The 22418-nt window shown below is 42.4% G+C and overlaps 1 protein-coding gene across 1 annotated transcript; it reads right to left on the bottom strand.

Moving 5' to 3' along the window:
* Positions 1 to 894: 894 nt before the first annotated feature.
* On the bottom strand, positions 895 to 8738 carry ERP29 (endoplasmic reticulum protein 29). Its single transcript, XM_030292228.1, has 3 exons — positions 8467 to 8738; positions 3803 to 3941; positions 895 to 1725 (listed from the first exon to the last, which is right to left on the bottom strand). Exons 1-3 carry the CDS (start codon positions 8608 to 8610, stop codon positions 1223 to 1225), a joined length of 786 nt encoding a protein of 261 aa, XP_030148088.1. The 5' UTR covers positions 8611 to 8738; the 3' UTR covers positions 895 to 1222.
* Between the last annotated feature and the right edge of the window lie 13680 nt (positions 8739 to 22418).

Raw genomic sequence — 22418 nt, forward strand, 5'->3', positions numbered from 1 at the left:
CCTGCTTCAGATTCTATGTCTCCCTCTCTCTCTGCCCCTCCCCTGCTCACGCTCTGTCTCTCAAAAATAAATAAATGTAAAAAAAAAATTTTTTTAAAAACTTTCAAATTAGAAATTATATCATTTAGCTATCTAAACCAATTCTTAAAAAACCCATACTGGGGTGCCTGGGTGGCTCAGCTGGTTATGTGTCCAATTCTTTTTTTAATGTTTATCATTTTGAGAGCAAGAAAGAGGGAGAATCCCAAGCAGGCTCCACACTGTCAGTGCAGAGCCCAACATGGGGCTTAATCTCACGAACCTTGAGATTGCGACCTGAGCCAAAATCAAGAGTTGAACACTTAACCAGCTGAGGCATCCAGGTACCCCAAGTGTACCACTCTTGATTCCAGCTCAAGTCATCTCATGGTGCAGATTGAGCCCCAAATCAGAGTCGGCACTGAGTATGAGGCCTACTTAAGATTCTCTCCCTCTGTCCCTCCCCTGCTTACACGTGTTCTCTTGCTCTCGCTCTCCCCCAAAAAACACACCAAAAAAAAACAAAAAAAACCCTACAACATCCAATTATATCAGTAAACCTAAGAATTTACTCTATGTTTTTCATGGAGTATAGAAAATTACTACACTGAACTTCATTAATGTTGCTATTTCCACTTTAAGGACCAGAAAAAGGACAACGCATTTTGCCACCCACAATTGGTGCACCTGAGTTTGAACGCCAGTGGAAAGTAATAAAGGTAGGCCTTGAGCCAGTTTCCACCGGTTTCCAGTGTTACCAGGATAGTCTGTTATCCTGGTAGAGTGGAGTCCATACCAGCTTAGATTAAAAAATAAATTCAAAGGAGAAAGCAGGTCACAGGCCAAAGTATAATTTGTGAAAGAAAACTGAATGGCTTTAGGTCCACTTAACCAAAACACAGAAACTTTAATTGGGTCAGAATTACACCTGTCAAGGACCTGGACCGTACACTCTTCTTTACAGCACCCATTCCTTCTGAGGGGTAATTTAATAAGCCTATCTGCTAAGTGTTCCAGGTGTACACAGACTGGCTGTAGGGATATCCCAAGCATGGTCACATCAGCATCAATGTCTGAGTATGCTCAGATTTCTGGCTTGGTGCCACTTTCCCCACCACTCTCTTATATCCCAGGACAGTCTCATGGCCAGCAAATAACTCCCCTCCCCACCCCCACCAAACCCTGGAAAACCTGGAGTGCCTTTTTACAGCTCCTCCTTTTCGGCCCCCTTCTTCTGGAAAGCAGTCAAGATGTTTAAGCTCTTCTGGAGCTCTTCCTTCTTCCCATCACTCATCTTGTTCTTCTCAATCAGCTTGGTGATCCGGCTCATTTCTGACACTGGAAAGTCCTCACCTTGGTCTAAGACTTTCCCCATGATCTTCAGATACTGCTCGGCCCACTTCTTCTCAGTCTCTTTCACATTTGCGAGATTGTCCTGTCCCTGCTTCAAGAGGGCCTGGCGGGCCTCCACACCTGAGGCCCTGATGAACTCCCCGGCAAGGGCATCATATACAGGCAGGCAACCAGGCATACCTAGGTAGACTCCTTGACCCTTTAGCCAGCGCTGGATAGCTCCAACCTTAACTGCCCCACTATACAGGACTGGGTTCTCAAAGTCCCCATCACGGAAGAGGTAGAAGACTGGGTAGTTCTCTTTGTCCAGCTTGTATTTCTCACTCAGCTCCATATTTAGCTTATCACCATAATCTGTGAACAGAAACCAGATATGAGGAGCAAGACCATGAGGAATACAGGGCAGGAAACTGCTATGAGGCCCATCTGAGTTGACAGCAAGAAGCATCCTGGTTGTGTTTAAATTCCTCCTTGGCTACTTCTAGCCATATGGCATTAATCAAGTCATTTAGCCTCTCTGAATTTCACTTTCCTCACCTGAAATATGGGAACCCTTCTGAATACTTATTCTATGCCCACTACGTGCCATGTCCTGTTCTAAGTGCTACAGATCTGGTTGTGGCTAAGAGTAACAAGCTCTGTGATCGCAAAGAGCTTATGTTCTCTTAAGAGTGAGAAGAGAGATGATAAATGTGATCAGGGCCATGATAAAATGGGATGATGTGAAAGTAGGTAAGAAGACCTACTTTGGGTGGTCTTGGAAGGCCTTTCTGTGGACATGATATGAGCTGAAGGACCAAAGTTTCAAGGAGGCAGACACATGATGATCCAGGAAAAACGTCTCAGGTAGGAAGTGCTGCAGCTGCAAAGCTCTGAGGCAGGAATGAGCTGGGTATACTGAAGGACTGCAAAGGCCATTCTGGCTGGAGCTTAGTCCAAAAGGGGAACGTGTAGTAGGTAACAGACAGAGTCCCCAACACATGAGAGGTTCTGGGAAGACCCAACGAAGGGAAATGTGCACTTAACCTGACAGAGTGTGCAATACGTGGTAGCTGTTAGTATTTGCTATGTCCTTCCTAACAGGCAGTGGCAGTCCCAAAGGCTGATGCCAAAAAGAAATGGTCAAGGCTGCTTATTACTGGGCAGTAGTATAGGAAGTGTAGGGTTCCAGTCCTTGTTCTATCACTTCAAACTCTACAGTCTTGAGCAAGGTACTCAAAGCATGAAGAATAGGAGTCACGGTACTTTTGTCATAGAGTTGTCACAAGGATAAGATACACATAAAACACTTAGTGGCCTGGCACACAGTAAATGTTTGATAAATGTCAGCTGCTATTCTTCTCTTGGTAAAAGCCCCAAAGGAGTGGAATTGCAGCTGAGTCAGAATTGACACTTGTTGGGATGAGCACTGGGTGTTGTATGGAAACCAATCTGACAGAAAAAAAAAGAAAAAAAAGAATTGACTGACTGCCCTGGAAAAGTGTGCTAACAATCTCTACCTAGGACCAGACTCTCAAGCTTATTAGGGAACAGAGGCATCCAACCTGGAAGGAAGTGGAGAGAGGGAAGAACCCTCCACACTTGGGAATAGATACTTAGGTGGAGTTCCTTGAGCTTCAGTTTTCCTCAAGTATAAAAACAGGAAATGTGTCTCATTTTTTAGGCAGGGTTCAAGTGAAGATTAAAAATGCACTGTCTGGGGGCGCTTGGGTGGCTTAGTCGGTTGGGCATCCGACTTCAGCTCAGGTCATGATCTCAAGGTTTGTGGGTTCAAGCCCCGTGTCAGCCTCTGTGCCGACAGCTTAGAGCCTGGAGCCCGCTTCGGATTCTGTGTCTCCTTCTCTTTCTGCCTCTACCCCACTTGCACACGCTCACTGTCTCAAAAATAAACATTAAAAAAATATATTTTTTTAATGCATTGTCTGTGCACACCTTTACAAACTGTAAACCACTACATGCTGGCAACTATTAGAGTAGTCACTGTGGTTGGGAGCTGTCCTTGATTTAGCGGTAGCTCTGATGGATTTCAGCTAAGGCCAAAACTCAATAGTTCGGATAAAAAAAGAACTGAAAAGAAGATGGAAGAAGTTACTATGCAGACCCTAGGAAGACTGGCACCCCCCTGACCACAGTCCCCTGCAAGGAGAACTCCAAGTTCTCAGATGCAATTTAATGTCAGTGTGGGGTGGAGGGTGAAGGATGAGGGATTCTCTAACCTTGGGCACCTGCAAGGATGAACTGAGGTTCTGTGGTATCAGAATCTGTTCAAGCTAAGCCTGCCATGGGTACCAGATTCTTGAGGGCCATGACCCCACTTACACTCATGTGTGGCTCAGACAGAAAAGTGTTAGATATTCCACCTACGTGGAGGGAAGTAATTCCCAGCTTCCTCCCCTTCTGCCCTCCACAGTCATGCTGAACTTGTCCATACCTGAGATCCCCACTTCCGCCACCAAGAGATCATCGCTGGAGGCCGAGTTTTCAGCCAGACGCTTGAACTCATCCTGCTTCTCACCATAGGGGTACTGGGTGTCGAACTTCACCAAGACGAACTTGCTTTTGGGAATGACCTGAGGGCATAGAGAGCTGAGCAAGTTCGGGATTCCAGGGACCTTTGGGGCTAATACCCTTTCTCAAGGGACCTCTGTTTAAGAAACAAAGTGGAAACCAAGCCTGCAAGGGAGACCAGGACTTGCACACTTATATTCATTCATTCATTCACCCACCCAATTGATTGATTTATTCACCCACCCATTGATTCATTTAACAATTTACTGGTTTTGGGTACCCCACTAGGTACTGGTTCACAGTAATCAAAGACATATACAACCCAGCTTAGAATAAACAAAGCTGTACAGGTGCCTGGGTGGCTCAGTCAGTTAAGTGTCTGACTCTTGATTTCCGTTCAGGTCATGATCTCACAGTCTGTGAGACTGAGCCCCACTTTGGGCTCTGCACTGTGGGATTCTCTCCCTTCCACCTCTCTCTGCCCCTCCCCCCTCAAAATAAATAAACATTAAAAAAAAGGAATAAACAAAGCTGTAGATGTATTAAGGCCTTCTCTTCCAGTGGCCTTTTTGGTAAGGTTAAGGAAACCCTTAGAAAACACTATGTGGTTCCCTGTCATGCCCATCATCCCAAACAGCCTTTTTCAGTAAACAATGAACCAGAAATCTGATAAAAACCAATAACCATCTGTAAAGGGCTTGGCACCACAGAGGTGCTTCAGCTAGGGAGCTCTGAGTCTGAACTCTGCAATGCCAGGGCTCACAGGAAGTTGCTGAGAGGCCAGGCTTAGGACAATGTCCCCTCCATAGATCACAGTTCCCTTTGGCTAGATCACCAGGTCCTAAACTGTCAGGGTCAAGATCTTTAATTGTGGTAAAATTCCCATCACACAAAACTCATCATTTTAAAGTGTACAATTTAGTGGGATTCAGTCCACTAACAACAGCGTGCTAGTATCTATTCCAGAACATTTTCATCACCTGAAAAGAATCACATACCCACACATTTGAAGCAGTCATTTCCCATCCCTCCTTCCCTCTAAGACACAGCAACCACTTATCTGCCTTTTTTCCTCTACGATGTCTACTCTGATGGAATCATACAACATGTAGTCTTGTGTGCCTGGCTTCTTTCACTCAGCATAATGTTTTCAAGGTTCATCCATGTTGTAGCATAGATTGCTATTTCATTCCTTTTGGTGGGCAAATAATATTCCATTGTATGGATGTGCCACATTTTATTTATTCATCAGGTGATGGACATTGGGTTGTTTCCACCTTTTGGCTATTTGTGAATAGTGGTGTTATAAACATTCATGTACAAATGTGTATTGAATGCCTGTTTTCATTTCTTTTGGGTATATACCTAGGAGTGGAAATGATGGTCATATATAGTAATTCTACATTTAAGTTTTAGAGGACTCCTCAAAATCTTTCTTTTGATGGTTTCTCCCAATGCACAGATTTTATCTAACAAACTGCCTTCTCCAACTTTTTTCTAATCAAAGTGATCAGTTCAGGTCTTTTTCATCACAGGCTATTGCTGTCATAATTAAGTCAAGCTGGCATCATTCCAAATTTTATTAGTTCTTATTCCTCTTTGTGTGTTGATATCCATTTGGTTTTAGCTTTTAAAAAATATTTAACACTGCCCAGGGACCCAAGGAAAGGAGGGAGAAGCTATTAGAACAGCTCACCTTTTAAGTGGTCACTGACCCCCAAAATGTGAGTTCTGAGGGCCTAAAAGCAGCGAAGCCTTAAAATATAAATCAGATCACATCCCTCTGGCCCAACTGGCCTTATTTCAGTTCAACACAACAAACTAATTCCCACTTAGGGCCTTTTTAGGTGCTGTCTCCGCTAGCTGGAATACCCTTTCCCCAATTCCTTCCAGGATGTCTATCATTCAAAGCTCAGTTCAGACGTCCCCCCTAATGGAGGGGCCTCCTCTGCTCATACCATCTAGTACTGCTTCATTTTCCCCATACTACCATGTTACCCTGCTCTTTCTTCACTGCATTAATCACCCTCTAAAATTCTTACCTGCATGTTTGTTGTCTGTTCTCTCCACTAGAATGTACATTTATGAGAATAAGGACCTTATCTGACTTGTTCTCTGTTATATCCCTAGTGCCCAAGAGTGCCTGGAATGTGGCAGATGCTCTGAAAATATCTGATAAATGAACACAACTAGAGAAGGCTACGGTAGCAGATGCTACATATGTCCGGGGGAAAAATATTTAAAAAGCATGGCACAGGATCCCTACCTTCAAGGGGCCTACATTTGTATTATGGAATAATATTAATAAGTGTACAGTGGTCTAACACTGAAACATAATTGAAAGGTCTTCATCTTTTACCATTTTTAGCCATAGGCACAATGGTTTTGAATGGCATACATTTGCACAGTGTATTTTTTTCCTTTTCATTAGTCATGCTGTATCTCTTAATTGCTTTAGAAATCTGTGTCCTTTCTTCATCCTTGAAGAACTGACTCCACCATACCCTATATTTAGGCAACTTGGTTCTTTAAGGTACAGAAGAATTCATCATTCATTCATTCATTCATTCATTGAATAAAAACGTACCAAGGGCCTATCATGTGATAGTGAACACAGCAGTAAAAAAAGCATGGAGGGTTTCTTATCTCTAATGATGGTGAAGGGCAAGAAACAAAAGAAGACACTGGAAACTGCTGAAAGACAAAGCACAGAACAAGGCCCTTGGATGTATTACCAGGAAGCACCTCTTCTGTTCAGTGATGGAAGAGAGATCTAGAAAGGGACTGGAGAACACATTTGTTCATTCATTCAACAATTATCTTCCATGTGACAGGTAACCTGCTAGGTTGTACAGATGATCCGTGAAAAAACAGACAATGCAGTTCTTCATAAACATATAACATTCTGGTGCAGGAGATGACAAAATAGCTAAGGGCGGGGGGGAATCAATGATGAGAGCTCTACAGAGAAATCAAACTAACGTGACTGGCACTTTGGATGGGGGAAGGGGAACTCAAGGCAGGACTCTGAGAAGGTAATATTTAACCTAAGCCTGAATGACAAGAAGCAACCAACCTTTCAAAGATTGGGCAAAGAATGTTCTAGTCAGAAGAAACTGCCAGGGCAAAGGGCCTACATCAGTAATGGGCTAGGAATATTCAAAGGACAGAAGGCATGTATGGCTGGAAGCAGAGGGGACAAAAAGGAGAATGGTTAGGAGATGAGAGTAGAGGCTAAAGACGGAGACCAGCCAGAAGACTTCTGTAATGACAGCTGAGACCAGGGTGGTAGCAATAAAGACGGAGAGGCACCGACAGATTAGGAAATACTGTTAACTTCACAGCGCAAAATTTCCCTCTGAGTCACACTTGGTCTGTGATATTATCCCATTCCCGCATTTGGGGAGTGGGGTATAACTTTGCCAATAAAGAACCCCAAAGCATGAGGTGCTGTGGGGTGTGCCTTACAATCAACCAGCCATACCTACACTTTTAAGTTCTTGAATAAGCCACAGGTGCCAAATCCAGGACAAGGAACTCTTTTGAGAATAGAAAGAGTTCAACCACTTGCGACAGATTTAGAACTCTACAAAAGTAGAAACCAAAAATGGTTTCCCTTCCCAGCAACGGGTACAAATTAAGAAAATAAAATGAATGGCTTCTCTCTCAATGCTTAGTATGCCCGTCTCGTAGGTGAAGTTGAAAGGTGCCAGTGTGTGAAGATGGGTGCAAGAGGGAGTTGGGAATACATTCAGCCTCCAACATCCATTTACCCAGGCTAATCCTTCCACATCTTGACCCTATTTTACTCACTATGTCCCCAGGCCCAAGATATTCCCTAGAGTTCCCTTATTCTTCTTTTTTCTTTAATTTTTAAAAATGTTTTATTTATCTTTGAGAGAGAGATAGAGTACGGGTGGGGAGGGGCAGAGAGGGAGAGAGGAGACACAGACCCTGAGGCAGGCTCCAGGCTCTGAGCTGGAAGCACGAGTGGGGCTGGAACTGGTGAACCATGGGATCATGACCTGAGCTTAACTGACTGAGCCACCCAGGCGGCCCCAGAGTTCCCTTATTCTTAACGCTTGCGCTCTTCAAGACACAGGACATCCGGACACTGTTTGCATACTGCAAAACAGGCTGCACGCCACACCAAGAGAGGAGGGGCACAGAAATGCCAGGTAACACGCGGAGTTTTCAACCACCCCCCCCCCCCCCCCCCGACAGCCCAGAGTCGGGTGGCGTCCGCCTCGCACCGCCCTCCCGGCCTCCCACTTGGGTCTCGAGGATTGGATCTCGCCCGGCACCGCCCTCTCCCCCTAGGTGAGGGGAAGGGGCAGCTTGTTCCCGTGACTGCATCTCCTCAGCTCTTTTGCAAAAGAGGAAGTACAAATACTGCAAAGGCAAGGGTGTGCGGGGACCCTGGACCCCATGGTCGTGATACGGCCCCGGCCCAAAGTCCACCATCCCTTTACGTTGGTGGATCGTCCCTACAGACCACCCTCCGCCAGCCCTGTCTCCTTCCCCACGGAGGTGCGCTCCATTAGTAGCTGAGGCTGCACCTGCGCGCGATTCCTCCGCCCCCGTTACCTTGTAGAAAGTGATTGTATCCAGGGGAAGGGCGCCCTTGGTGTGCAGGCCGCTACCGCCATGCGGGGCGGAGAGGAGCAGGAGGAACAGGAGAAGAGGAAACAGTGGGGAGAGAGAAGCGGCGCGGGGCAGGCCTGCAGCCATAACGCCGAATTCGGGCAGTAGGAGCTGGGAAGGCTGTAGTGGAGAAAACGCAGAGTCGGGAGTCACGTGACTTGCAGGGCCGGCTCGGAAGCGCGCACGTGGACAGCCCGAGAGGCTCCAGCCGGCCTAGGGTGAGAGGGAGGGGCCACGTGAGGGGCGGGGAGATGGGGGCTGCCGCGCGCGCGCGCGCGCACTCGGCGAAGCTCGAGCAGGCCGAGGGCGAGGGGGCGGGGCCGCGTGTGACTGGCCGAGGGGGCCGTGGAGAGCGTGGGTGGTGGAAAAAGAGTCTCCGCGCACGCGTACTCGGCGAGGCTCGCAGCCAGCCAGCCTTTTTCCCGTCGTCCTTGGCGTGAGGAGAGGCACGAAGCGCGTGGTTAGCGTCTTGCTGCTGCTCGTAGTTCTCTCTCTTTACTCTTCTTCGAAGATGAGGAGGCCGGCCATCGTTTCTTCCTGATTGTGGCGCGTTGGGCAGTCAGTTGGGACCCGCCAGTACTTTAGGTTGGTATGTCAGTTTGTGCTACCACCCTCAGGCGGTTGGTCATGCTCTGCCACCTCCCTCAACCAGGACCCGAGTAGGCCAAGCAGACGTGGCTGTGCGTCAGCATGGTCGTCGGAGCCACTCCTGAGCCCTGCCCAGGTGCCTACTCTGGTGACCGCCTGCCTCAGCGGCGAGGCCCAGGCTCCTATAAAAAAATAGGCTTTACTGAAAGTTGAGTACTGCCCAGATATGCATATCCCAGCCTCCTGAGAATTAAAAACAAACAAAAACAAGTCCTAATGATTCTATTCAATAGATACTTGTTCAGGGCATGGTTTACACCAGCTTCTGGTTTGGGTTGTGGGAATACAAAATAGAGATGAACGAGACAGCTCTGGTCTGAAGGAATTCACAGTATTCGGGAGGAGGAGACCGAGCAATAGTTACATAACCATTACCTTGTTCACTTAGTCCTGCATGGAATGTCGGGGTAAGTTGCAGACAGGAAATGACTTTTGAACTGGATCGTGAAAGAAGACTAGGCATTTACAAGGCAGACACCAAAGGATATTTCTAGAAAGAGGAAAAACATGAATCTGTAAAGGTAAACTGGCCAATGTTGCAAAGGGTCTCATCAAACTAAAGGGTTTGGTGCCACCGCAGGTGTTAACCAGGAGAGTGAAGTCAGATTTGCTGTCATTTAGGAGTGAAGGGAATGGGTGGGAAGGGAGAAGGTTGAAGGCAGAGAGACTAGTAAGGGTCATTTGCAATAGTGGAGGTGGGATAGGTTAAGGTTCAGAAATAGGACAAAATTAGAAGAAAAGTTGGAATTCACAAGACTTGGTGAACAAATGGATGTGAAATGAGAATAAATTACATAACGCGTTGTGAGGGACTTAGCACCATGTTAACCATTGTATATGTTCAATAAATGTATATGTATAAAATGGTCATCAAAAATCATAGGATCCAATCATGGGCAACCAGTTTGCATAGAAATTTTGAAAGAAAGTCGAATGTGTGTGTGGGGTGTTTGGGGGAGGTTCGGAAAAATTTTTTTTGAATTTGCCCTAGTAAGTTAAAATGAGCTACATAGGGGCACCTGGTGTCTCAGTTGGTTAAACGTTCGACTTCTTTTTCTTTAAGTTTATATTGAGAGAGGGAGAAAGTGTGAGTGGGGGAGGGGCAGAGAAAATCCCAAGCAGGCTCCACGCCATCAGGACAGAGCCCAGTGTGGGGCTAGAACTCAGGAACCATGATATTAACACCTAAGCCTAAAATGAGAGTCCGTGCTCAACCGACTGAGCCATCCAGGCACCCCAAGTATCTGACTCTTGATTTTGGCTCAGGTCATGATCTTATTTATGGTGATGAGATCGACCCCCATGGAACCTGCTTACGATTCTCTCTCTCCTTCTAACCTCAGTCCCCACCCCCCTTGCAAAAGGACATGTGTGCTTGCTCTCTTTCAAAAAAAAATGAACTACATAGACAAATGATTGAAGAGGAGGGGAAAATTATGAGCTGGTTAAAGAAGGCTTCATGTAGGAAGTGGAACCAGTTAAGCTGTGGAAGAAAGAACACTTTTTTTTTTTTTTTTAATTTTTTTTTTTCAACGTTTATTTATTTTTGGGACAGAGAGAGACAGAGCATGAACGGGGGAGGGGCAGAGAGAGAGGGAGACACAGAATCGGAAACAGGCTCCAGGCTCTGAGCCGTCAGCACAGAGCCCGACGCGGGGCTCGAACTCACGGACCGCGAGATCGTGACCTGGCTGAAGTCGGACGCTTAACCGACTGCGCCACCCAGGCGCCCCTAAGAGTTTATTTATTTTGAGAGAAAGAACAAGCGGGGGAGGGGCAGAGAGAGGGAGAGAGAATCCCAGGCAGGCCCCATGCTGAGCATGGAGCTTGATTCTGGGCTCAGTCTCACAATTGTGAGATCATGACCTGAGCTGAAATCAAGAGTTGGATGCTTAAACTGACTGAGCCACGCAGATACCTGGGAGGAAAGAACATTTCAGGTGGAGAACAAATGAAACAGAAGTGGGAACAATTCATGACAGTTTGGGGAGACTGAAAACCATCTTGGTTGGAGGGAGTTCTCAAAACACTACTTAGTAAGACAGTTTTAAGCCCCGGTAGGGGAGAGTCTTGCAAATCAAACTTAAGAATTTTCTGTTTTGTCCTGTACTCAATAAGGAGCTGTTAAGAGTTTTTTATAACCCTTTATAAGACATTTAGACTTTTTAAATTATTCACTTCTGAATATGTAAAAGCTTTGGGTACACCTAGTTAGTATGATTAATCAGGAATGACTTTATAGTCATAGTTTTGAAGTAGGTTTTGGAAAAAGTGACAGAAGAGGATTGGTTGGAGAGGGAAGTATCAGTCCTTTGCTATGAATTGTAATAATTCCGTGCAATGTAATAATTGTCTCAGTGCTTCCTTTTAGTAGTGCCCTGGTCCCAATTATTTTAAAATTTGATTATATTCTTAGCTTCAGGACCCTGACAACAAACTACACAAATAAGCCAGGTATAATTGTCCGTATTTGGGAAGTTATAAAATCCCACAGTTGAAACTGATGTGGAAAATCAAGAGGCTCACCCTGGGTATTGTATAGAGGTAGGGAGGAAGAAACAAGTCATGTTAAATGAGTGTGCCCTCATTAACTCATGTTAAGTGAGTGTCACGTGACTCAGTGTAGCACCTGGAGTAAGGAAAAAAGTACCATCTGCTAAAGGCAACTAATAAATATCAATCTTTTTTCTACATCATCAAGCCAGAGTCCCCAGTCTCATTGATTTCTTTGCTATTCCTTATATACACAAGGCATATTCCTGCCTCAGGGCCTTTGTACTAGCTTTCTCCCTTTAAAACACTTTTCTTTAAGATATTCACATGGCTGAGTCCTTAACTTCCCTAAGTCTTGGCTCAAACTTCCTAAGATCTACCCTGACCATTCTTTAAGAAATTGCTCCTTCCTCCTTTCTTTCCTCCTTTCCTCCTTGCTCCATGCTCCTCCTTGCTTTCTATCTCCCTTCTGTCTTTTTTCTCCATAGAACTTTTTAGCTTACTAATATACAATATAATTTGCTTATTTTTCTTATCTGCTTCCCATGAGGGCTGGATTTGTCTTTGTTTTTGACTGTTTAGGTTAGCTACTACAGCCCCCTGTCTGGCATAGGTGGGCGCTCAGTAAATAATTGTTCAGTGAATAAATCAATCAATGAGAGAGAAACTATTCCATGGTTATCTCTCAAAATTCCATTGGCCTTTACTACGTTCTTTCCTTAGACCTCATACTGTTCTTCAGAGATATGCCATTCCTTAGAGGTAATTGTTCTGCTCTTGTGAATTTTTGTTGGTGTTAACACTAGTTCCTTTGACATAGATGAACACTATAATTGTCTAGTGAACACAAAGCAGATTTCATCTGTTAAAAATTGTTATTGAAGGAATGATTTTCTTCAAGCCCTGTCCTCCTTTAAGAATTCTTTCAGTATTGGGGCACCTGGATGGCTCAGTTGGTTAAGCATCCAACTTCAGCTCAGGTCATGATCTCGTGGTCCATGAGTTCGAGCCCTGCATCAGGCTCTATGTGGACAGCTCAGAGCCTGGAGCCTGTTTCAGATTCTGTGTCTCTCTCTCTCTCTCTCTCTCTGCCCCTCCCCTGCTCACGCCCTGTCTCCCTGTCTCTGAGAAATGAATAAACCTTAAAAAAATTTTTTTTGATGGAAATGATGGAAGACTTCTTAAGAATGATCAGAAAAATTATGTATTCTGTCCTAGATTTTATCCAAGGTATAGAGAAGAGATAATCCACAAAGCAGGTTTGCAGGGGCAATATTAATAATTTTAAAAGTTGGTTCATTAGCATGGATAAGTCCCCCCCGTTTTACCCAACAGTTACACGTATAATACCCATTTACCCAGCTAAAGTCTGTAATAGTTTGTTTCTTTCAGGTTGCAAAGAGGAGGTGTGCCGAAATCTCCTTAGCCATTATGGACTTACTCTAACAATACACATGGAATTCAGGAAGATAGTTCATGGAACTATCTGAACAGGCATACAGTCCTTTAGATCACCAACATTAGAATGTAGAACAGCCTCAAGGAATTGAAACCTGGACACTTCCAATTGCTTGAGACACAATGGTAACTCCTGTTGTCCCAGGCATCTTGTGTTACTCTAGAATGGACCATCTTGCTACTCCTCTCTTCTCTGTGGGCATCTTACATTTGATAGGCTCAGCTTGTCACCATTCAATATGGAGCACCCCATTGGGCAGTTTCACACCACACCATTTCCTAGGCACCTGACTGGACTTCCCCTTGCTCAAGGACTAATCATTTGGGGCTAGAGTAGGGAATTCTGTGGCTCAGACATGGCATATATATGAAGACAGAACTGCTTGTACTCACATCATGAGATGAGGTCTGTGGGCATAGCAGGTGTCAAGGTCTGATGGAGTTTTCCACCAAACACCATCTCTCCTTCACCACATTTCCATAAACAATCGTTGGGTGGCAAATCAGTTACTCTTTTCGGTACATTGCTTCTTGTGTTTTTTTTTTTTTATTGTTTTTATTTTTTATTTTTTTTTAAATATGAAATTTGTTGTCAGATTGGTTTCCATACAACACCCAGTGCTCATCCCAACAGGTGCCCTCCTCAATACCCATCACCCACCCTACCCTCCCTCCCACCCCCCATCAACCCTCAATTTGTTCTCAGTTTTTAAGAGTCTCATGTTTTGGCTCCCTCCCTCTCTAACCTCTTTTTTTTTTTTTCTTCCCCTCCCCCGTGGTCTTCTGTTAAGTTTCTCAGGATCCACATAAGAGTGCAAACATATGGTATCTGTCCTTCTCTGTATGACATATTTCACTTAGCATAACACTTTCCAGTTCCATCCACGTTGCTACAAAAGGCCATATGTCATTCTTTCTCATTGCCACGTAGTATTCCATTGTGTATATAAACCACAATTTCTTTATCCATTCATCAGTAAAAAAAATTTTTTTTAAGAATTCTTTCAATATTTAGGAGCATCCAACTTTGGCTCAGGTCATGATCTCGTGGTTCATGAGTTTGAGCCCCGTGTTGGGCTCTGCGCTGGCAGTTGGAGCCTGCTTGGGATTCTCTCTGTCCCTCCCTCTCTGTACTTCCCCCTACTTGCACTGTCTCTCTCAAAATAATACATTTTTTAAAAATATGTTAAAAATATTTTTAAAAAGAATTATTTAAATATTAAAAAAAAGAATTCTTTCAGTATTAAACAACTGTTTACAGCTTTCATGTGCCATACACTCTTTTGAGGATAAGGGTTACACTGGTGAACAAGATAGATGTGCTCCCTGCAGACCTAGTTGGGGAGACCAACATTAAATAACCACACAAATAAATGTATAATTACAAATTGTGATAACTCTAGAAAGAAAAGTTGAGGGCCTAAGAGAATATATGATGGGGGATCAATTGGGATTGGAGTTCGTGGAAAACGTCTACAATCAAGTACATGTGAGCTAAGACCTAAAGGATGGAAAAAAAAAAACAAAAGATCTAAAGGATGGATAGGATTCAGCTGTCAAGGAACTTAAACTTGTGTGATAAGAAAGACCGTAAATAATTATGAATAAATATGAAACTGCAGATTGTGTGTTAGGAAACATTTTAGGAAAAGAAAACAGCATGTGCAAAGGTTCTAGGGTGAGAACTTACAATATTTGAGAACTAAAAGAATTCTACTCTGGAACCTATCCCATAGTAACAAAATCAGCAGAGAAGGAGGTGTTACATACAGAGGTTAGGAATGTTTATTGCAGCATTGTTTGCAGAAGCAAAGAAGAAGAAGAGGAGGAGAGGGAGGGGGAGGGGGGGAGGAAGAGGAGGAGGAGGAGGAAGAAGAAAACAACTGCATGTCTATGACAGGAAGTGTTGAATAAATGATTTTTTTTTTAATTTTTTTTTTCCCAACGTTTTTTATTTATTTTTGGGACAGAGAGAGACAGAGCATGAACGGGGGAGGGGCAGAGAGAGAGGGAGACACAGAATCGGAAACAGGCTCCAGGCTCCGAGCCATCAGCCCAGAGCCCGACGCGGGGCTCGAACTCACGGACCGCGAGATCGTGACCTGGCTGATGTCGGACGCTTAACTGACTGCGCCACCCAGGCGCCCCTAAATGATCTTTTTTAAGTAGGCTCCCTGCCCAACGTGGGGCCTGAACCCAAGACCCCAAGATCCAGAGTCGCATGCTCTACTGACTGAGTCAGCTAGGAGCCCCTGGGTAAATGATCTTATGTAGAATATTACACAGCTATCAGAATGAGTTAGAACTATTTCTTTGAGATACTAGATGAGAAAAGAAATGTATACAGAAATATATCATCCCATTTTTAAAACCCTACAACCATAACAACAGCCCTATACACATATATATATGTATACACACATGTATGTATGTATTTGGGTATGGTTTTGTTTCTTTTGTTTTTGCACAAAGTAATCTTATTTGCAGCAAATAAGGAGATCATGGAAATAGCTTTCAAAGCTGTGACTTCCTAAGGGTAAATGGGTACCTTTTTTTTTTTCTTTTCCTGATTTAGAAAGTATTTGCAATTTATTTTAATTTTATTTTTTATTTTTTAAAATTTACATCCAAATTAGTTAGCATATAGTGAAACAGTCATTTCAGGAGTAGATTCTTTAATGCCCCTTACCCATTTAGCCCATTCCCCCTCCCACAACCCCTCCAATAACCGTCAGTTTGTTCTCCATATTTGAGTCTCTTCTGTTTTGTCCCCCTCCCTGTTTTTATATTATTTTTGTTTCCCCTCCCTCATGTTCATCTGTTTTGTCTCTTAAAGTCCTCCTATGAATGAAGTCATATGATTTTTGTCTTTCTCTGACTAATTTCACTTAGCATAATACCCTCCAGTTCCAGTTACATAGTTGCAAATGGCAAGATTTCATTCTTTTTGAGAGCGGAGTAACACTCCATTGTGTGTGTGTGTGTGTGTCCCATCTTTATCCATTCATCCATCGATGGACATTTGGGCTCTTTCCATACTTTGGCTATTGTTGATAGTGTTACTGTAAACATGGGGGTGCATGCACACCTGTGTCTCATGGATAAATGCCTAGTAGTGCAATTGCTGGGTGGTAGGGTAGTTCTAGTTTTAGTTTTTTGAGGAACCTCCATACTGTTTTCCAGAGTGGCTGCACCAGTTTGCATTCCCATAAATGGGTACCTTTTGTTTAGGGTTAGGATGTATGTATGTATATTTTGTTTGGTTGGTTTTTTTGTTTATTATTTATTTATTTGGTTTTTATTTTTTTTAGTAATCTGTACACTCAACACGGGGCTTGAACTCATGAACCCAAGATCAAGAGCCACATACTCTTCCAACTGAGCCAGCCAGGCACCCCAGGATGAATAAATAGGGAAACCTTATAATTTGTAGAGGTGGGCATAAAATGGTGCATACACCTTAATGAAAAATGCCTGTACATATATTGTATGTTATGTAAATAAGGCTGAGGCACCTTTTTGGGCAGAGATTTTAATACTATAATGAGGTAAAGGCAAATGTGGGTCACTCCATAGTCCATCGGGTTTAGCTCAAATGATGTGGGGGTTTCGGACTGGTGAGAGGTCTTATCAGGGCAGTTGCTGTCACCTGAGGGGTGGTTTTGGATTTCATTTGCCTTTCCTTGGTGCATGCTTCCAGTGACCCAAAGAGCTGCTGCCTCCCTTTTCCCTGTGTGGAAATATTTTAACAAGTATAGTGAAAAATGTAGAGAAATATTTTAGGCTTTTAGCATTTGTCATAGTCCCAATGGAATGGAAAGAAAATAAGACAAAAGGAAAAAAATTACTATGGAATAATGTTCAGAAAAACATAGAATATAAAATACTAGCTGTAGAATTACTACTAATATGTAGAAATTGAATATAGGGACAAGGACTTAAAGGAGATTGTAGGAAACTTTATTTTGGATTTCTATTATTTTAATACTGTTTTTTTCAATGAAGTAACATTAAAAAAATCATAGAGATTTTAACATCCATGGATCACATCATTTCAAAAAAGATGTTTTGTTCTTTTGTCCCACTTTGAATTCATGCTATTTTGTTTTATGTACTCCTGTAAGCCACCTGAAATGTTCTCTGTGTCAAAGTGGGATATAAATAAGTAAATAAAGGTATCCTAGCTCTTGCCAGTTTCTTCCCCTTTTTAATCTTTCCCACACACTGCCAACATGTTATTACTTAACAATATTAGCATGTAAAATAGGAATGATAATAATAATACTTCATAGGATTAGGAGTGGATAAAATTAGTTAGTACATGTAAAGCATTTACAATGGTACCTGCTATAAGGTATATATTTACTTAAAGAGTAGCTACTAATAGTTATTATATCACATTTTTTTTCTTGGAAATTTGCTTGATCATGGAAGCTTATAGTGGCATTTCTGTAGGATAAAATCCAAATCCAAGAGCCTGCAAAATCTAGTTCTAAATCAGAGTCTAAATAAAAATGCCATTTATAATATCACATGTAGCTACTAAGCTCTTGAAATGTGGCTACTCTGAATTGAGATGTTGTTTTGAGAGTAAAATACACACTGAATTTCAAAGTACAAAGTTATGAATGTAAACTATCTCAGTGATTTTTTTATATGGATTGCAGGTCGAAATGGTGAAATTTGGATATTTAAGTTAAGTAAAATTTATTAAAATTAATTTCATCTCCTTTTGTTTTTTTAATGTGGTCTCTAGAAACTTTTAAATCACATATATGACTTATATTTTTACTAGATAGAACCACTCAAGATTTTTAAAGCAAAATGTTTTGCTACCTTTTCATCCTGATCTTTGTCCAATTGGTGTTTTAGATGCAAGGACAGTATACTTAAATTTATTTCTATTAACTTTTATTAAATAAAACTCATTATTTTAAAGTATTCAGATCTTATTAGATCTTAAATCTGTCATCTGTCTCTCACAACTTGAGTACATTCATTTAATAAATACTGAGTGCCTGTTGTAGGCACTCTTTTAGGTATGTGAGATATTGGGGTGAATGAGACAACATCAGTTGCCTGTGCCCAAAGACATAGTCTGCTAGGGTGAAACAGCACAAGTAAACAAGATATTGTGGAATTTGATAAATAATTACATCTCTGAGGTAATGACATTTAAGCCGATACTTGAAGGATGAGAAGGAGCCAGTCATGTGATTATCTAGGGGAAGAACATTTCAGACAGGGGGAATAGCTTTTACAAATGATCTGAATTGGAAAAGTACTAGACATATTGGATGGATACATGTGGCAAACCCTAAGATAGACTCCAATAGTCCCTGCCTTTTGGTATTCACACTCTCATCTAATCCTTTCTCTTGACTGTTGGCAAGATCTGTGGTCAGTAGACTATAGGAAAGGTGATGGAATGTCACTTCAGTGACTTCATTACAGAAAGTTCTGACTTCCATCTTGCTGGGAGGGCATCTTGCAGAAATCCACATGGCAAAGAACTGAGTGAAGCATTTAGCCAACAACAATTAGTTTGGAATTTAGGCCCTCAGACCACAACCCTCAAGAAACTGAATTAGACCAACTTTGTAAACTTGAAAACAGATCCTTCCCCATTTGAGCCTTCAGATGAGACCCAGCCCTGGTTGATATCTTGATTACAGCCTTGTGACAGATACTGAAACAGAGGACCCAACTAAGCTATACTTGGACTCCTGACCTACAGAAGCTATGAGATGATAAATGTGTGCTTTAAGCCACTAATTTTGTGGAAATTTGTTATGCAACAGTGAATAGCACACCCACACAACTTGATAAATATGCCCGCTATATTTCCTTTGAAGTTATTGATGAAAGTGTTTTACAGAACTGTGCCAAGTCAGAATGCTGATTCACTCCACTAGAAGTCTTTTTTTTTTTTTTTTAGAGAGAGAGAGCATGAATGGGGAAGGAGCAGAGAGGGGGAGGGGAGAGAGAGAATCCCAAGCAGACTCCGTGCTGTCAGCACACAGCCTGATGCAGGGCTCAATCTCTGGAACCTGAGCCAAAATCAAGAGTTGGACACTTAAACCAACTGACCACCCAAGAGCCCCAGAAGTCATTTCTAAGTTGATATTGATCAATTAGTTAACACTCCCTGAGGCTTATTTGTGCAACAAATGCCATTAATTATGCTTCCATTTTATCTATATTTCCTTATTTTTGTATCATGAAATTTTTTCATCAAAAGCTTTGTCAAAATCCCATATATACTATGGTAATTGTATCCAAAGGGGATAGGGTGAGTCTGGCATGATTTTTTTTATAAATCCATTCTGTTTTAGTGGTTACTTTTTAAAAAATTGTTTAAAAAGCACACATTTTGAATAGTTCATTCTAGAATCTTACTTGGGTTCAGTACTGAGATCTTTTTTTTTTTTTTTTTTAAGTTTATTTATTTTGAGGGAGAGAGCAAGCGAGCAGGGGAGGGGCAGAGACAGGGGGAGAGAGAATCCCAAACAGGCTCTGTGCTGTTAGAGCCTGATGTGGAGCTCGAGCTCATGAACTGTGAGATCATGACCTGAGCTGAAGCCAAGAGTCAGACACTTAACTAACGGAGTCACTCAGGCGCCCCAATGCTGAGATCTTTGACTTAGGGTTTGCAGATTCCACCATCCTTTCTCCTTGTAAAAATTAAAAATTGAGTTATCACCAGTTTTCTACAATTCCTAGCAATTTCCCCATTTTTACGCAAACTCAGATTTCATTCAGTGGTTTATTGGGTTAACCTGAAAGTTTCTTTATTCAAGGTTTATTTATTTTTGAGAGAGAGGGAGCACAAGTGGGGAAGGGGCAGAGGTGGGGGGGATAGAGGATCCAAAATAGGCTCTGCACTGACAGCAGCAAGCCTGATGTGGGGCTGGAACTCACAGACTGAAAGATTATGACCTGAGCCGAAGTTGGATACTCAACCGACTGAGCCACCCAGGCACCCCAGGGTTTTTGTTGTTGTTAATTTAAATTCAAGTTAGCTAGCATATAGTGTAGTATTGGTTTCAAGGGTAGAATTTAGTAATTCATCTTTTACGTATAATACCCAGTGCTTATCCCAACAAGTGCCCTCCTTAATGTCCAACACCCATTTAGCCCATCCCCCCCCCACCTCATCTCCAGCAATCCTGTTTGTTCTCTGTATTTAAGAATCTCTTATGGCTTGCCTCTGTCTCTGTTTTTTTATCGTACTTTATTTTTCTTTTCCTTTCTGTATGTGCATCTGTTTTGTTTCTTAAATTCCACATATGAGTGAAATCATATGATGCTTGTGTTTCTGTGACTTATCTCGTTTAGCATAATACACTCTAGTTCCCATCCATGTTGTTGCAAATGGCAAGATTTCATTCTTTTTGATTGCTGAATAATATTCCTTTGTGTTTATATAGCACATCTTCTTTATCCATTGATCAGTGGATGTTTGGGCTCTTTTCCATAATTGGGCTATTGTTGATTGTGCTGCTGTAAACATTAGGATGCATGTACCCGTTCGAATCAGCATTTTTGTATCCTTTGGGTAAATACTTAGTAGTGCAATTGCTGAGTTGTGGGGTAGTTCTATTTTTATTTGTTTTTTTGAGGAATCTTCATACTGTTTTCCAGAGTGGCTGCACCAGTTTGCATTCCCACCAACAGTGCAAAAGGGCTCCCCTTTCTCCACATCCTCACCAATATCTGTTGTTGCATGAGTTGTTAATTTTAGCTATTCTGACAGGTGTGAGGTGGTATCTCATTGTAGTTTTGATTTGTATTTCCCTGAAGATGAGTGACGTTGAGCATCTTTTCATGTGTGTGTTATCCATCTGGATGTCTTCTTTGGAAACATGTCTATTCATGTCTTCTGCTCATTTCTTCACAGGATTATTTGTTTTTTGGGTGTTGAGTTCGACAAATTCTTTATAAATTTTGGATACTAACACTTTATCCATTATGTCATTTGCAAATATCTTCTTTCATTCCATCTGTTGCCTTTTAGTTTTGTTGATTGTTTCCTTCATTGGGCAGAAGCTTTTTATCTTGATGAGGTCCCAGTAGTTCATTTTTGCTTTTGTTTCCCTTGTCTCAAGAGACACATCTAGGGGCGCCTGGGTGGCGCAGTTGGTTAAGCGTCCGACTTCAGCCAGGTCACGATCTCGCGGTCCGTGAGTTCGAGCCCCGCATCGGGCTCTGGGCTGATGGCTCAGAGCCTGGAGCCTGTTTCCGATTCTGTGTCTCCCTCTCTCTCTGCCCCTCCCCCGTTCATGCTCTGTCTCTCTCTGTCCCAAAAATAAATAAAAAACGTTGGAAAAAAAAAATTTTTAAAAAAAGAGACACATCTAGTAAGAAGTTTCTGTGGCCAGTTCAAAGCGGCTGCTGCCTGTTTTCTCCTCCAGGATTTTGATGGTTTCCTGTCTTATGTTTAGGTCTTTCATCAATTTTGAATTTATTTTTGTGTATGGTGTAAGAAAGTGGTCCAGTTCCATTCTTCTGCATGTCATTGGCCAGTTTTCCCAGCACCATTTGCTGAAGAGACTGCTTTTTTTTTCCATTTAACCAGCAAGTTTTATCAGAGTCCTGGAGTATAATTTGTTCAAACCAGGAGTGGTGGATTCATGTAGAGTAGTCAGGTGCTCTCTTAAAATCTTTATCGTCAGTTCCCTCTTACAATGTTTGTTTTACACTTTTTGTTCTAAATATTTTTCTTTTCAGTAGGAAAGACAGAAACATGTTATCCGTTAATCATTACACAATGAATTTCAGCAATGGGATATTTACCGTGTCCCTCTAAAATTCGCCTATTTACAATTCATCCTTTTAAAGTATACAATTCAGGGGTGTCTGGGTGGCTCAGTCAGTTGAGCATCCAACTCTTGATTTTGACTCAGGTCTTGATCTCACGGTTTGTGGGTTTGAACCCCATGTCAGGCTCTGCACTGTCAGTGCAGAGCCTTCTTGGGATTCTCTCTCTTCCTCTCTCTTTCTCTGCCCCACCCCCACTCATGTGCGCGTGCGTGCTCACACTCTCTCTCCCTCTCAAGATAAATAAACTTTAAAGTGTACAATTCACTGGGTTTTAGTATATTCATAAAGTGTGCAACCATCACCACTATCTTAATTTTAGAATATTTTTGTCACCCTAAAAAGTCTCGTGCCCATCAGCAGTTGCTTCCCATTTTCTCTCAAATTACCTTCTTAGCCCTAGGCAACTACTAATGTACTTTGTGTCTGTAAATTTGCTTATTTTGGACATTTCATATGAGTGGAATCATACAATT

The sequence above is a fragment of the Lynx canadensis genome, chromosome D3, assembly GCF_007474595.2.
Source record: "Lynx canadensis isolate LIC74 chromosome D3, mLynCan4.pri.v2, whole genome shotgun sequence".
NCBI classification, from domain to species: Eukaryota; Metazoa; Chordata; class Mammalia; order Carnivora; family Felidae; genus Lynx; species Lynx canadensis.

What these genes read in the sequence shown, in the direction of transcription:
- ERP29 (XM_030292228.1), bottom strand. Translation starts at nt 8,610, where the DNA reads ATGGCTGCAGGCCTGCCCCGCGCCGCTTCTCTCTCCCCACTGTTTCCT. An exon ending in ATACAATCACTTTCTACAAG is followed by an intron (nt 3,942 to 8,466) that starts GTAACGGGGGCG and finishes CTATGCCCTCAG; the next exon opens with GTCATTCCCAAAAGCAAGTT. An exon ending in GGCGGAAGTGGGGATCTCAG is followed by an intron (nt 1,726 to 3,802) that starts GTATGGACAAGT and finishes TTCTGTTCACAG; the next exon opens with ATTATGGTGATAAGCTAAAT.